At 46.0% G+C, this 16577-nt stretch overlaps 1 protein-coding gene across 1 annotated transcript in view; it reads left to right on the top strand.

Annotated features, from left to right (window-relative positions):
• CADPS2 (calcium dependent secretion activator 2) overlaps positions 1 to 16577 on the top strand; it is a gene marked incomplete at its 5' end in the record, with an annotated part of 402437 nt that overhangs the window by 128622 nt on the left and 257238 nt on the right. The window contains 1 exon segment of the mRNA XM_048501584.1: positions 7810 to 8142. Coding sequence (XP_048357541.1) covers positions 7810 to 8142 — 333 coding nt within the window.

The following is a 16577-nucleotide window of genomic DNA, read 5'->3' as shown; positions in this document are numbered from 1 at the left end:
ACCAGACTTTCAGGTTGACTCCACTGAAAAGCATCTTTCTGAAAGAACAAGAAGAGTTGGTTTTTATACCCTGCTTTTTGCTACCTTAAGGAGTCTTAAAGCAGCTAACCATTACATTACATTCTTCTCCACACAGTAGACATTTTGTGATGTAGGTAGAACTGAGAGAGTTCTGAGAAAACTGTTACTGGCATAAGATCACCCAGCAGGCTTCATGTGGAGGAGTGCAGAAAGAAAGGTACCTCCTAACTTTCAATCTTTGAAAAGTTTTAAAGGCAGATGCTAGAGATTATGTGAGGAGTTATCAAAATGTTCCAAGATATTTTTATCTGTGCTGGTTGACTTATATATTCAAGTAATCATTTGAATTTTCTTTGTTGAATGAGTTTAGCATGTGCACATTTGCCAGAAGTACTTCATGCACAGACAGTTGAACTGCTCTGGACTTTAAAGGAGCATATACTTATGAAAGAGAACTACTCATGCAGCTGGTGTAAGGGTGGGGGTTAGTTTCTGCTCTTTCTGCCTGACCTTGGCGCATTCCTCGTTCCGGGCTTCGTGCCCGGGGCGGATGTGGCCTTAACCTTGCTGTGGTTATCTTGTGTGTTTGAAGCTTGTTTCTATCCGTCCGTAAAAGCGACACCTTAAGCCCGGGAAAGTCAGAGTCCGCATTCCGTGTATTGTGATCATTGAAGTTTATGAAATAAACGAACTGAACTCAGTTACTTTGTTTCGAGTCCTTTGAGGTTCCTTACATTATGCGGACTCTCATTTCTCTATCTTCGGGTTGATTTTGGTCACTACCATTTTCCATCCGTTCTGTGGATCCCTGATGCCCAACGACATGCAGGGATTGAACACCGAGAGTTCGTCGCAATTGGAAGGCGACAAGACTGTGGTAGCCCCCAAAGAGGGCTCCATATCTTCCTTCCACAGGACGGTCTCTCTGGAGGAGCCAGCAGAACCAGTCTCCCTGGTGACCCTCTCTAAGCCTCGGCTCAGCCGGAGCTTAGCCTTCCTCCAACTGCATGAGCAAGTGGAAGAAGCCCCCCTGATGGCTCGGCGCACGGTTTCGGCCAGCCGCCTGGAAGTGTGTCAGGATTTCTACGATCCTGGTGGCGAGGTGTTGATGGATCGTGCCCCCGTGGGGCAACATTTCACCACCCGCCAGCATATGGATTACAAACCGGTGATGCGACGGGTGGAGGAGGAAATCGGGGTATCAACCATCCACGGGGACACCGAGGAGTCCCTGGCAAGATTTCTGGATCAATACCTCGAGGAACCCCCTCCCGAAAATCACTGGCAGAGCACCGGAGCGCGCCCGAAAGGCTCGTGCCCCCCAACGACCCAGGACTCCGAGGAGGAAGTGTTGGAGTTACCTAAAACTTCCAGACTCAGGCTCACTTTCGCAGAAGATGCCCGTACCCGCGACCCTCCGGACTTATCGGATCTCGAGGGAGCAGCTGCCATGCCCCTTGACGGTGCCCGTGCCTCCAGGTCTGAGTTTATGGGGGCTACCGCCCTACCGGCCACGGATGCACAGCGTCCCCCGGTTTTGGATCTTTGGGAACAGCTAGAAGCCCTCGAGAGAACCAAACGGGACTGGGAGCAGGAACGGATAGCTCTCGAAAAAGAGCGTGAAGCCTTAGAACAGGAACTGGAGCAGGAGCGGGAAGCTTTTGAAAGTGAGCGATTAGCTTTCGAACAAGAACGTGAACGGCAGCGCCGAGCCGTGAAAGCGGAACTTTCATGAGAGAAGGATGTCCTAAGAGACCAGTTCCTCAAAGACCCCACTTCCCGTGATCAAGTCCTAGAACACTCCAGACTCGAACTCTAGCGCCAACGCGAGTGCCTTAAAGCGCTGGAAAACCAAGGAGTAGTCGAGGCGGAACTGCAACGTAGAGAACGGGATAGGCTGCAACGCAAATGGGAGGCTCTCACACGTCGTGAGAGGGAGTTGGCAGCAAGGGAAGCGACGCTCCAGAGAAATCTCGAAGCGCCACCAGTTACTCTACCCAGCACCGGCGGCGCGACTCGCCGACCCATCGCCCCGGATCGTACCGCTCCCCTACCCCAACGTAGAGTCCTACTCCCGGTGCAACCTCCAGCCCCCGGTCCAGGGGCGCAGGCGGCGCAACCACCGCCCGCACAAGTTCCGGCCCCAGTTCCACGAGCCGGTAGGGGTTACCCTCGCCCTCACATTCCTGCACGTTTTGATGGGACGGCTTCCAGATTGCCATATTTTATCCTGCAACTCGACGCACACATGCTTGAGTTTGATGATCTTTATAGATCCGAAGCCGAGAAGGTGCGTGACATCGGATCCGTGCTGGATGGAGATGCGGCAGAATGGTTTGTGGAGTTGCATGAAGTAGCAGGGGCCCCTGAACTTCAAACCATGGCAGCTTTACTTCAAGGGTTGCGACTACGTTTTCAAGATCCGGAGGAGGTGAACAAAGCCATCAAGACTGTTAAAACTCTCAAGCAGGGTAATAAAACCTTTGCAGAGTTTGCCCGAGAATTCCGGTTGGCCGCAAGCAAACTCCCAGACTGGCCCGAACGCATGAAGTGTGAATACTTCCACGACGCTGTTGACTCGGAAATCTGCACCTGGGCATGCATGGTGCGTGAACCACAGACTATTGCGGAATGGATTACAACCGGCAACCTTATTGCGGCCCGTCTCAATTGTTCCAAGACGGGGAAATCCGCTCCGACCAAACCTCCGGTCAAACCGGCAGCGACGGCCGCTGCCCCGCCGAAGAAGGCGAGTGCAGGATCGCCGGCAGCCGAATCCACCTCTGAGCACCGCTGCCGTCTCGGGTTATGTTTATATTGTAGGGGCCCAGGCCACATGGCGGCCAACTGCCCGAAAAAACAAAAGGCGCCTGTCCCCGTTCCCCGCAAGTCAACGGCGCGAACTCCTCGCAAGACAGGTCCTCGGGGGCCCCAAGGAGCTGCGCAAACCACCTGTGATGACAAGCCCGGGGAAGCCGATGACACCGAACCTGAAGGGGTGAGCCTCTCGTCGGGTCCCGCGGAAGAGGTTCCTGCGCCAGATGCGGTGAGTGAAGGGGGAGCCCCCATAACTATTATGACCACGCTGACCAATACCTCCAAGCACACCCATATTCTGGCACGAGCTCTCGTAGACTCCGGTTGCTCCCACTGCCTTATGAGACCTCAGGTGGCTGAGCAACTAGGGCTCGAATGTATAGCATTGGCCAAACCCATTCCCTTTACTCAAATGGATGGCAGCCCGTTGGGCACCGACGGTCCGGCCCGTTTCAAAACCCAACCAGTGCTCCTGCGATGCGCTGAACACTGGGAAAGACGTAGCTTCATTCTGGCTCCAGTCGCCAAACATCCCATAGTGCTGGGCATGCCCTGGCTTCTCTCCCATGAACCCACCATCTTCTGGGGGCAACGCATAGTCCGATTCACCGATCCTCCTTGTGGGGATCACATGCACGAGGGTGAGCCACCGGCAGAGGCTAAAGAAGACCCCAATGCGCCCCAGGAAATGGCTCTAGCCAGTGACCCGAGCCAGGAACTGGCCGGAGTTCCCAAACAGTACTGGGATTTAGCCAAAGTCTTTGCAGAACAGGAGTGCGATCAACTCCCCCCCCCCCATAGGGACACAGACTGTAAAATCCTCTTGGTCCCAGGGGCACAACTCTCCAAAGGTAGAATATATCGGATGAGTCCAACCGAGGAGAAGGAGCTTCGAGCCTTTCTCGATAAGAATCTGGCTCGCGGTTTCATTCGCCGAGCTACCAAGAGCACTCACGCAGCCCCCGTTTTGTTTGTGAAAAAGAAAGATGGAACCCTACGTCTGTGCACTGATTATCGTGGTCTCAACGCTGTTTCGCTGTCAAATAAATACCCCTTGCCCCTGATCAAGGACCTGCTCGATGCCTTGGGAAAGGGGCGTATTTTCACCAAACTGGACCTGAGGGAGGCCTGTTACCGAGTACGAATAGCTGAGGGATTCGAGCATTTAACAGCATTTAATACTACATTTGGCCAGTATGAATATCTTGTAATGCCATTCGGATTATCCGGCACCCCAGGGGCTTTCATGTCACTTATTAACGACGTCTTACAAGATTTTCTGTTCAAAGGGGTGGTGGTGTATTTGGATGACGTTCTAATATATTCCCAAACGATGGAACAGCATGAACGTCTGGTCAGGGCTGTGTTGCAACGTCTGCTTGATAACTCCCTGTTCGCAAAACTGTCCAAATGTGCCTTCCACCAGACCTCCATGGATTACCTAGGGTATCGGATCTCTCCAGAGGGCCTGGAGATGGATCCGGCAAAAGTAGCAGCTGTGGTGGATTGGCCGATACCCACCACTGTAAGGAACTTCAATCGTTTCCAGGATTTGCGAACTTTTATCGAGATTTTATTCCCCAATTTGCTAAGCTGGCTCTACCACTCACAGACTTACTGCGCACCAAGGGAAAGGGACCCCAGGCATCGAAACCTGGGGCTTCCCTCTCCTGGTCCCCTGATTGTCAAAAGTCGTTCCAGGCTCTTAAGACAGCTTTTACTACCGAGCCCATCTTGAAACACCCAGATCCCACTTTGCCTTTCATTGTGCATGTCGATGCTTCGGATAAAGCCCTAGGAGCAACACTCTTGCAGAAAAATAAAGATAACAAACTTGTACCGTGAACTCAACTGGACGGTTGGGGATAAAGAAACGGCAGCCATTAAGGAGGCTTTGTCTACGTGGCGGCATTGGCTGGAAGGCGCGCGCCCGTTCCAAGTCTGGTCCGATCATAAAAACTTGGCAGCTTTGTCTACTCCACTCAAAATGTTGGCCAAACAATTAAAATGGGTGGACTTTTTCTCCAGATTCAACTTCACCGTCCATTTTTTCCCTGGTAATAGCAACAAATTAGCTGACGCCCTGTCCCGCCTCCCCAAGGGGACGGACACCTCCTTACGCGCCATGCCTCGCACTATTCTCACACCCTCTCAATTGGGCTTGGTGGTAACCTGATCCCAGACAGTTACACCCCCGATACACCCCCCCATGAATGTCCCGGACGTTGTATCTCCATTTCTACGTCACCTGGAGGAGGCGGGACGACAGGAGGTTCCGAAGGATGAATCCGACCCCCTCCTGCAGTTGCAAGGGGGAGTTTGGAGACGGGGTGACTGCTGGTACGTCCCACCGGCCCTACGTAAGCAGGTTCTACTGGCTGGCCATGACGCCCAACAAGCGGGACACTTTGGATTTTTGAAAACGCTCCACTTACTTAGGAGGCAATTTTGGTGGCGCACCATGCGCAAGGACATTGAGGCATACATAAAAGGGTGTCCGACATGCGCAGAGGCTAAGGCCATCCCTGGTAAGCCTCACGGATTACTACACCCCATCCCCCCGGCGGCCCGGCCATGGCAAGTGATTTCCATGGATTTCATCACAGATCTCCCCGAAAGCCATGGTAATACAGTGTTATGGGTGGTGGTGGACCTTTTTTCTAAACAGGCACACTTCGTTCCGTGTTCCACCATTCCCTCGGCGCCTAAATTGGCCAAATTGTTTATTCAACGTATCTATCATTTGCACTCATCGCCGGAGAGAGTGATCTCCGACAGGGGCCCGCAGTTCATATCTAAGTTTTGGAACGCTTTCCTGGAGTTGTTGGGAACAGCTTCGGTTGTGGCTGCCCCGCACCACGTGCAAAGTGACGGCCAGACTGAACGGACCAACAGAACGCTAGAGCAGTACCTACGTTGTTACACCAACTATCATCAGGATAACTGGACGGAACTTCTTCCCTTCACCGAGTATGCCTACAACAACGCGGTTCACAGCAGCACCAATAAAACTCCGTTTGAAGTGGTCTCGGGTCGTTCATTCCCCCCGTTACCCCAGCTCCCCGATCATGCACTCCAACCCCCTGAATTTAGTGACTGGATTCGGTCTCTGGCTGAAGGCTGGAAATCCGTTTCCTCCTCGCTTTCGCAAGCGCAGGAAGCCCAAAAAACACAAGCGGACAAACATAGGCTGGATTTTCCTCTGCAAGTGGGGGCGTGGGTTTATTTGTCTACCAAAAACCTTAGGGATGTGCATAAATATTCCAAGCTAGGCAAGAAATTCATAGGCCCGTTTCAGATCACCCAAGTGATCAATGATGTGACTGCTCGATTGGAATTGTCCAATTTTCTCAGTAATATTCACCCTGTATTTCATTTTAGCTTACTCAAGCGGGTTCCAGATTCAGATGCTTGGCACGACCCAATGGAGGTTCCCCCGCCGGTGATCGTTGATGGCCACAAACACTACGAAATCGACGCTATTCTGGATTCTCGTTACATACGCAAACGTTTGCAATATTTGGTTTCCTGGGTGGGATATCCCTCGGGCCATAATCAATGGGTGTATGTTGAAAATATTGACGCCCCCCCTTTGATCACTGCTTTCCATAAGGCTTTCCCTCATAAACCAGGTGGCGAGGGGGCTTTCGTAGAGGAGGCGGAGTGTAAGGGTGGGGGTTAGTTTCTGCTCTTTCTGCCTGACCTTGGCGCATTCCTCATTCCAGGCTTCGTGCCTGGGGCGGATGTGGCCTTAACCTTGCTGTGGTTATCTTGTGTGTTTGAAGCTTGTTTCTATCCTGTCGTGGGAATTCTGCTGGGACGTTTGGGGGAGGTGGCTGAAGGGTCCGTAAAAGCGACACCTTAAGCCCGGGAAAGTCAGAGTCCGCATTCCGTGTATTGTGATCATTGAAGTTTATGAAATAAACGAACTGAACTCAGTTACTTTGTTTCGAGTCCTTTGAGGTTCCTTACAGCTGGGACTTACCGTATATACTCACGTATCAGTCGACTCACATATAAGTCGAGGCACCTAGTTTTACCTTGAAGAACTGGGAAATCTTATTGACTTGAGTATAAGTTGAGGGTGGGAAAGGTCCATTGGGAGGTGGGGTGCTGAGCTGGCAAAGGAGCCGCAGCTGGGGGAAAGGAGAGCTCCAGAAGCCTTTGGGAGGCTTTTTAAGGAGGGGCAAGGTGGCACGCAGGGGTCCGCCTCACTAACTCATTCTTTTTTTCCTTTCCCTACAGGCTCTGAGGCTTGGCTTGGCTTCAGGGAAGCTGTCTCTCCGGCAGCCTGCCTCTATGGTTTTCTTAAAAGGGCAGTGCTCCAAAGATTGCTTAAGCCTTAAGCAATCTTTGGAGCATTGCCCTTTTAAGAAAACGATAAAGGCTGCCGGGGAGGCAGCTTCCCTGGAACCAACTCAAGCCTCAGAGACTGAAGGGAAAGGAAAAAAAGAATGAGTTAGTGAGGGGGGCAGCAGAGAAGAAGGCAGGAGAGAGCAAAGAAGGGAGAGTGGGAATGCCACACAAGTAAGTGGGACCCACGTATAAGTCGAGGGGGACATTTTTCAGCCTAAAAAAAGGGCTGAAAAACTCGACTTATACGCGAGTATATACGGTAGTTCTGTTTCTTATGATCATTCCCATTTCTAAAGATGAGTCACAGTGACTAAAGCGGCAATCCTAAAGCAGAGTCTAGGGAGTAAGACTCAATGGGATTACCCACTGAATATGCATATTTAGGAGATGGTACTTTTCTTTCAATGAAGCTGTTTTAGCAATATCAACTTCTATTACAGCTTTGCCTGTTTAACTGTTGGAAAAATGAACCTGAAACAAGTTAATAAAAGGTTTTTTTTAGCGCAAGTCCTGTTCAGTAAACCACTTTGCTCCACAGAGTAGTAATGATAACTTCCACACATCCTATTTTCTTTTTGCGTGCCTGTTCCTAACCCCATCTTTCATTTTTTAAAGGTGTTTCTTAAAAGCGATCGAGTTGCCAGAATGGTCCACAGTGGAGGATGCTCAGCAAATGACTTTAGAGATGTCTTTAAGAAGAACATAGAAAAGCGGGTCCGAAGCTTGCCTGAAATTGATGGATTAAGTAAAGAGACTGTGCTCAGCTCTTGGATAGCTAAATACGATGCCATTTACAGGGGAGAAGAGGACTTGTACAAACAGTCCAACCGGATGGCTTTAAGTGCTGTATCGGAACTTATTTTGAGCAAAGAACAGCTTTATGAAATGTTTCAGCAGATTCTCGGCGTCAAGAAACTGGAGCACCAGTTGATCTACAATGCATGCCAAGTAAGAATCTCATCTCAATTCTCTCGCACTCCTGGAGTGTCTCTTGCTTGCTCCTCCTTAGATTGTCCTGTTGATCAAATCATTCCTGTACATCATACTTCATGGCTGCAAGGCACCTGAAGTAGAAATTGGTGTTGTGTTGCAGAATCTAAAAGTGTCTTGTAATGATAAAATAAGCAAGAATTGAACACTAGCAAAATTATATTCCAGAGGTAACAATGTTTATGGTGGGATAAAATTGGGTTACTGTTTATGATGCCGTTAGACTTTTTAAGGAAAGATTCTGCATCAGCCTAATACCTCCTCTGGAAATGTGCATACATAATACATACCTTGATGGATGATAGGAGTGGTCATTGAGCCTTCCTTTTGCAAATTCATAATGCACAAGCAGCAGACACATGGAAGTAATTCTAGCACTTGTACTGGGCTTTTGCAAAAGGTACGATACTTTCCATAGCATATCCAGCTTTCCAGTTAAAATCTGCCTGTCACGTCCTGTTCTGGGTAACCCTGCTTCAGAGATGAAGTGAGTGGCAACTAGAGGCTGGGCATTTTCCTTGCCTTTAGAGTTCCCTCTTATTTTCTTTTCTTTTAGGTGCCAAGCTGAAATGCATGTTTTTAAGTAGGTGTTTTATCTTATCTTATCAGCTTTTAAATGGCCTGTTCTGTTTCACAGACAATGTGAAACAATGCAGCTTGTTTCTTAGAGGCTTATTTTTAATTGTAAAAAGCTGTAGCAAGCCTCTGAAGAGGCAGTATAGAATTATTCTAAATAAACTATAAATTAATTATTTGGTGTTTTGATCTCACAATATAGTAGTGGCATCCATTATCTCCCCTCTGAATTCATCAGGTTTCCCAACAGGTGTGGGGTACAAACAGGGAGGATACTGAAAGCAAGCATGAAGAGTAAAATCATTGTATTAGGAATTACAAGTGAGTAGGTAACATGAAGCACACTGGGTCTATAATAACAGGAACTTTATCAATCAACAGCTTATCAAGAACATCTCCTCCTGGAAGTAGGTGGGTTATAAAGTCAAGAAGGTATATCTGGTTGTTAGGCTGTTTTCCTGCATATGTACCCACCTGTGCCCAAATATTTGAAATATGTATCCCAGGCCTGATTTGGTTATTCAAACAATGAATGGAGTGTGTTTTGCATTTTGTGTAGCTGATTGACACATAGCTTCAGAAATAATTGCTTCTTCTTTTTTCCCCATAAGTACAGGTGGGTAATTGCTTTTCTAGGAAAAATGGAAATGAGGAGTGCAGTCAAGTGCAAACTGTAGGAACAGAGAATATTTTCTCCTGTCATTTCTAATGAGCTGACTTATCTCCATATAACTATGAAAATACTGGTAGTAATTCTCTTCTAATAGATCACATGTTAGTACTAAAAGTTATAGATTTTGACAGGGATGGGCTTGTTTATTTATTTGATTTACAATATGAGAACCAGTGTGGTATAGTGGGTAAGAGTGCCAAACTGGTATCTGGGAGACCCTGGTTCAAATCCCTACAGATCCCATGGAATCTCACTGGGTGGTCTTAGGCCAGTCACTCTCTCTCTACCTAATCTGCCTTACTGGGCTGTTGTGAAGATAAGTTGGAGGGAAGGAGCAGAAGCGGGGCTACCAGGGGACTGGGTGTGTGTGTGTGTTGCACCGAGAGTGTACCTGAGGGCTGGAAATCCCCCCCGTGGCGCCCCCCCTCACACACACACACTTAACAGTGCAAGGTGGAGAAGCAGCCTGTTCCCTTGAGGCTGAAAACAGCCTGGTAGGAACTACACTTCCCAGGTGACCTTACGAACCCCAGGGTCTCATGGGAAGTGTAGTTCCCACCAGACTGTTTTCAGCCTCAAGGGAACAGGCCGCTTCTCCAGCCTGCACTAAGGTGCAGGGGGCAGGGTCCCGCGGGGGGTGGAAAAACACAAAATGTACACCACACGCACTCTGGCCCAGCTCCGCCTCTGGGAAGGAGAATGTTGTAAGCTGCTTAGATCTCCATTAGAGAGAAAGGTGGTGTATAAATGAATTAAATAATAAATATACTGCCTTTCTGCCTAATCAGGGCCACCAGGGAAGCAGTTTGTGTTAATGAAAAGCCAGGGTGCTTTGTGCTGCTATAAAGCCATTTTTCCTTGTGCCCTAGTTGCTCAGTCTAGGTTGTTTTTACTTGTTTGTTTAAGCAACAGTCTGTTTTCACATCCTTCACATTATGACCAATTTCAGTGGATAAAACCAAATCTTACTACCTTTTGAGTACCTTTTGAGTTAATGGCATTTATATTTTGCAGTAGTAACATCTTATGATGATTTTTTTGGAATTGCTTAGGATAAGTTGTAGAGTAGGGCTGGATATAAAAGGCATTTGTCTGTCTAGTACAATTTGTGTTTGGTGTGTATTAATTCTGGTTTTCTGCAAACCAAAATTGCTTCATATAGTGAGAATGAGTCTTGTCTCAGTCTATTTATCTCACCTCAATGAAGTACAAAGTGGTAAAGATCTGTTTTTGCTCAGCATTTCTCAAATGTTTAAATATATGGTTAATGGAACTTAAAGCTAAATAAGTATTCATAGAATTGTAACCTTAAAAATCTGACTCACAGCTTATTGCGGAACTAGCAGGTAGATAAGCATGTTTCTAAGGGCTTTGAACTCAAAACCACCTCTGGATTTAAAAAAGCTGGAGCTCAGGTCTTGGATTGGATCCCGATGTATTCATTCACACATTAGTTTCCTATAAACATCCTGGCAAAATGTGAACAGACCCTATGTCAACATACTTTCATCCACAAAAACCACCCAGCTTCCTTGTCTTTAACAAAGGTTTGTAATATATTTCGTATAGTTGAATATAATTCACACCAGTAATTATATTTGAGGAAACTCACAAGAAACAGATTTGATTTCCTGCTCTTCTACTGCCCAGCCTTAACACTGAAGGAAAGCACCTGTAAAAGATGTAATGGAGAGTATCTAGCCCAGTGGTGGCGAACCTATGGCACGGGTGCCAGAGGTGTCACTCAGAGCCCTCTCTGTGGGCACGCATGCACAGAGTTTGTCATGTGATAATAGTGTAATTGTTTCAGGGAGATTATTAGCATTAAATCTAAGACCTAGTTTTGGGGAAGCAATGTAGGTAACCCTGTTAAGCGCTATTCAACCCTACTGATTTTCATGGGAAGAACTAAAGCATGATCCTTTACCTGGGAGTAAGCTTGGTTTCTGGCAATGGGGTTTGCTTCTGAGTAAACCCTCCTAGGGTCGTGATTCACCTGTTTGAAGTGTTGCACAGTTGCTTCAAAGCAAAGCCATCGACTACCACCAAGCTTACTCCCGAGTAACGTGCGCCTTGGAGCCAACCATTTTTTCTATACTAAAACCTCAGTATTCAGGTTAAATTGCCATGTTGGCACTTTGTGATAAATAAGTGGGTTTTGGGTTGCAGTTTGGGCACTCGGTCTCAAAAAGGTTTGCCATCACTGATCTAACCTTTTTATGGATTGTGGAAAGCAATAACTCCCTCACTGCTTTATCACAGTTAAGGTATTTGATTCATTGATCACCTAATGCAGGGGTAGACGTAGGTCGAACTGTTCGTGAACAGGTCACAAACTTCTGGTTTTTTAAACAGATATTGTCTCTCTCAGTTTTTCATATGCAAGGTTTTGAGTCAATACAAAAGAGAACAAAATGCTTTTGTTTGAATCAAAGGACTTTTCCATTAGGATTCAATTTTCTAAGTAATTATCCCACTCAACATTCAGCTCAGTGTGTTCATTTATTTACTACTGAAGGTGACTTTCATAAGGAAACTGGTCAGGTCATTGACATTCCCATACCAGTTACATTACAAATAGTATTTGTTTTTGTTTAAAAAGCATTCCAAGATCCATAATTTTAGATGAAAGTTGAAAGCTGAATGCAAGCTGATTATTATGCCAAATATGAACTCCCCATAGTAATGAAAGCCCCTGTATAGAAGCATTAAAGTGCAAGGCTGTGGTTCTGTTGGATGCCTCTTTAATAGTTATTCGTGGTCCCTATAGGTACAGCAATTTTGTCCCAATCATGATTTAGCCCTTCACCTTCTTAACTGATGCTTCAAATATAGCCACTGGGACCATCCTGTGTCAGATGGGAGAGTCTAGCATCCTATTCTCTACCTAAACTGTAAATTGGCAGATAAAAAGTAGCATCTCTTAGTTATTGAGAGAGTGTACCTGGCAATCATACTGGTATGTACTGGTCATGTGGAAAAGTTAAAAGATTTTGGAAAAATATTCATGCAGAAATACACAAGATTTTAAAAACCAAATTTATTACAGATGCCAAGACTATGTTAGCTTAAATTACATAATTAGCTACGATAAACCCTTAGCCAGTTACTGTGCAGGATGCTCATGGACCCAAGCCCTGAAATGGGGGAATTGGAGTACAGGGTTTTGAAGGAGGACATTGATATAGTGGGCATCACAGAGACATGCTGGAATGAGGAGAACCAGTGGGATGCTGTTATTTCTGGTTACAAGCTCTGCAGGAAGGACAGGAAAGGGCGTATCGGGGGTGGTGGTGTCCTCTACGTCAAAGAGAGCATAGTGTCATATAAAATAGACAATGCAAGGGAAGCTGGTTCCCCTACAGAATCACTGTGGATATCAATACCAGGTGTGAAGGATAGTCTAATATTAGGAATATATTATCGTCCCCCTGACCAAAGCACACAAGATGATTCTGAGATGGAAAAAGAAATTAGGCCAACAGAAGCAAAAACATAGTGGTAATGGGTGATTTCAACTATCCCCACATAAACTGGAAAAATGCATGTTCAGGTCATAGTAAGGAGAGAGAATTCTTGAATATGCTGAATGACTGTGGTTTAGAGCAGATGGTTGTGGAACCAACCAGGGGAAAGGTAATCCTAGATCTAATTCTATGTGGGATCCAGGACCTGGTATGGGAAGTCAGTGTTGTTGAACCAGTAGGAAACAGCAACCACAATGCTGTCAGATTCAGTGCCTCTGCATGCGAGCAAGTGACAACTACTCATGTAGTTACATTCACCTTCAGAAGGGGACATTTCTCACAGATGAGGGGGATAGTGCGCAGGAAGCATAAAGGGAAAATCAAGAGAGTCAAAACTGTTCAAAATGCTTGTAGGTTATTTAAAAACACAGTAATAAAAGCTCAGCTGGCATGTGCTCTGCAGGTTAGGAAAGGCAGCGCCCAGTCCAAAAGAAAGCCACCATGGTTACCAAGGGAGGCTGAGAAAACTATCAGATGTCTTTTACAAAATGGAAGTCCAGCTCGACTGATGAAGAATATGAGAAGGAACACAAATGGTGGCAAAAGAGAAGCAAGTTAGCTGTAAGGGAGGCAAAAAAGGATTATGAGGAACACATGGCTGCAAACATCAAGACCAGCAACAAACAGTTATTCAAGTACATCAAAAGTAGGAGGCCAGCTAGGGAAGCCCATTAGATGATAAAGGAACAAAAGGTGTGCTAAAGGATGACAGGGAGATTGCAGAGAAGCTGAATGAATTCTTTGCATCTGTCTTCACTCAAGAGGAGGTAAGGAAAATTCCTGCACCTGAACCAAGCTTCTTAGGAGGCGAATCCGAGGAACTAGTGAAGATAGTGGTAGACAAGGAAGAAGTTCTGGCAGCCATTGATAAACTAAATGCGATCAAATCCCCTGGCCCATATTGCATTCACCCAAGAGTACTTAAAGAGCTCAAGCATGAAATTGCTGATCTTCTCACTGTAATATGCAACTTATCCCTGAAATCTTCCTCCATCCCTGAAGACTGGAAGATGGCCAATGTCACACCAATCTTTAAGAAAAGATCTAGGGGGGACCCAGGAAATTACAGGCCAGTCCGTTTGACATCTGTTCCTGATAAATTAGTAGAATCAGTCATTTTTTGTACTTATTTGCTATCATTGAGAACAGCTATATTGTGAGCCGCCTCGAGCCATTCGGGAGTGAGGTGGCCTATAAATCCAACAAACAAACAAACAAACAACAAATAAATAAAGATAAAACTATAAAACGTGTAGAAAAGCAAGACCTGCTGAGAAAGCGTCAGCATGGCTTTTGCAGAGGCAAGTCCTGCCTTACAAACGTCCTAGAGTTCTTTGAGGGTGTAAACAGGCATGTGGATAAGGGGGAACCAGTGGACATTGTCTACTTGGATTTCCAAAAGGCTTTTGACAAAGTTCCTCACCAGAGACTATTGAGAAAACTCAACAATGAAGGAATAAGAAGGGAAGTACTTCTATGGATTAAAAACTGGTTGAGAAACAGGAAGCAAAGGGTGGGTATAAATGGGAAGTTTTCACAATGGAGAGATGTAGGGAGTGGTGTCCCCCAAGGATCCGTTTTGGGACCAATGCTGTTTAACCTATTCATAAATGACCTGGAAGTAGGGGTAGGTAGCATGGTGGCCAAGTTTGTGGATGATACCAAATTATGCAGGGTGGTGAGAACCGCAAAGGATTACAAAGAGCTCCAAGTGGACCTTCATAAATTAGATGAGTGGGCTAATAAATGGCAAATGCAGTTCAATGTAGCAGAATGTAAAGTAATGCACATAGGGGCAAAAGAGCGAAACTTCACATACACGCTACAGGGGTCAGTGCTATCAGTCACAGACCAGGAAAGGGATTTGGGCGTCTTAGTTGATAGTTTCATGGGAATGTCAACTCAATGCATGGCAGCTGTGAAAAAGGCAAACTCTATGCTGGGGATAATTAGGAAAGGAGTTGATAATAAAATTGCAAGGATTGTCATGCCCTTATATAAAGAAGTGGTTTGACTGCACTTGGAGTACTGTGTTCAGTTCTGGTCACCACATCTCAAAAAGGATATCGAAGAGATAGAAAAAGTGCAGAGAAGGGCAACAAAGATGACTGAGGGATTGGAGTGCCTTCCTTATGAGGAGAGGCTGCAGCGTTTGGGACTCTTTAGTTTGGAGAGGAGACGTCTGAGGGGGGATATGATTGAAGTCTATAAAATTATGCATGGGGTAGAAAATGTTGACAGAGAGAAATTTTTCTCTTTCTCACAATACTAAAACCAGGGGACATACATTGAAAATGCTGGGGGGAGGAGGGGAGAATTAGGACTAACAAAAGGAAACATTACTTCACGCAACACGTGATTGGTGTTTGGAATATGGTGCCACAGGAGGTGGTGATGGCCACTAACCTGGATAGCTTTAAAAGGGGCTTGGACAGATTTATGGAGGAGAAGTCGATCTCTGGTTACCAATCTTGATCCTTCTTGATCTGAGGTTGCAAATGCCTTAGCAGACCAGGTGCTCGAGAATAACAGCAGCAGAAGGCCATTGCTTTCACATCCTGCATGTGAGCTTTCAAAGGCACCTGGTGGGCCACTGCGAGTAGCAGAGTGCTGGACTAGATGGACTCTGGTCTGATCCAGCAGGCTCTTTCTTATGTTCTTAAGTGGTAAGTACCTGCTTTAGTTGCTCAAAAGTGATCTGGCATTCTGGTGTCCAGTTTTAATCAATTAATATTTGTAATAAGTCTAGGGAGTTCTTTAAGCCAAAATTTGGTACAGTAAGTCAAAAAGACTTCCTTGTCAGAAAGGCTGATTTCTGCTGATATACAGGGTCATAGTCACCTGCCAATAATAAATCGAAGGTGGAAATATGTTGTGCTATCCCATTTTTTAAAATTAACTCATCCACTCTCGGCATGGGATAAATATCTGACACCATCACTTTATTCAATTTTCTATAATTCACACAAAAATCATATTGTATGGCTTTGGCAACAAAGTCACAGATAGGGTCAAAGACTTTTAGCAGGTAGGCCTAGCTCAAGACTTAACATTTAACAACTCCTTTGTCATAGTGGGCCAGTGGGCCAGTGACATGGTAAGGAGGGAGAGATATCATTTAGAATCTCCCAGGCCAATTATGTGCAGAGGTGAATCTTTTCTTCCAGTTAAAACTTCTTCTTCTTCTTCTTCTAGTTAAAACTGCTTGGACTTGCCATTGCTGATCTTTGATTATGTTTGGTTCTAAATTCACTTAATGGACAGTGCTTCTCTTTGTTATTTTCCCCAAACCCATTAATTCAAAGTCATATTTTGTTCTTTCTGTGGTCATAAGAACCAAATTACCCTGTGTATGGGTAATTCTATTCTGGCGTTCCTGCAATCTTGCAAGCCAGACGACAAGCGGCTCAGGAGCTTCTCCAGAAGGCTCTCCTCTTGCCTCCCCCGAAGCAACCTTCTCTGTGAAATACTTTCACTTTTGAGAATGAGGAGGAAAGTCAGCAAGTCTGACTGCTGGCAATACCAAAGTCCAAAAACCTTTTATTTACAGCAGTTAAGAAACAGGAAAAAAAATCCTTTAAATAACCCCACTACTGGTTAGAAAAAAACTTTTCAGT

This window comes from Sphaerodactylus townsendi, linkage group LG06 (assembly GCF_021028975.2).
Source record: "Sphaerodactylus townsendi isolate TG3544 linkage group LG06, MPM_Stown_v2.3, whole genome shotgun sequence".
NCBI classification, from domain to species: Eukaryota; Metazoa; Chordata; class Lepidosauria; order Squamata; family Sphaerodactylidae; genus Sphaerodactylus; species Sphaerodactylus townsendi.
The sequence above is the reverse complement of the archived record's forward strand: the minus strand, read 5'-3'. Positions and strand labels throughout refer to the sequence as shown.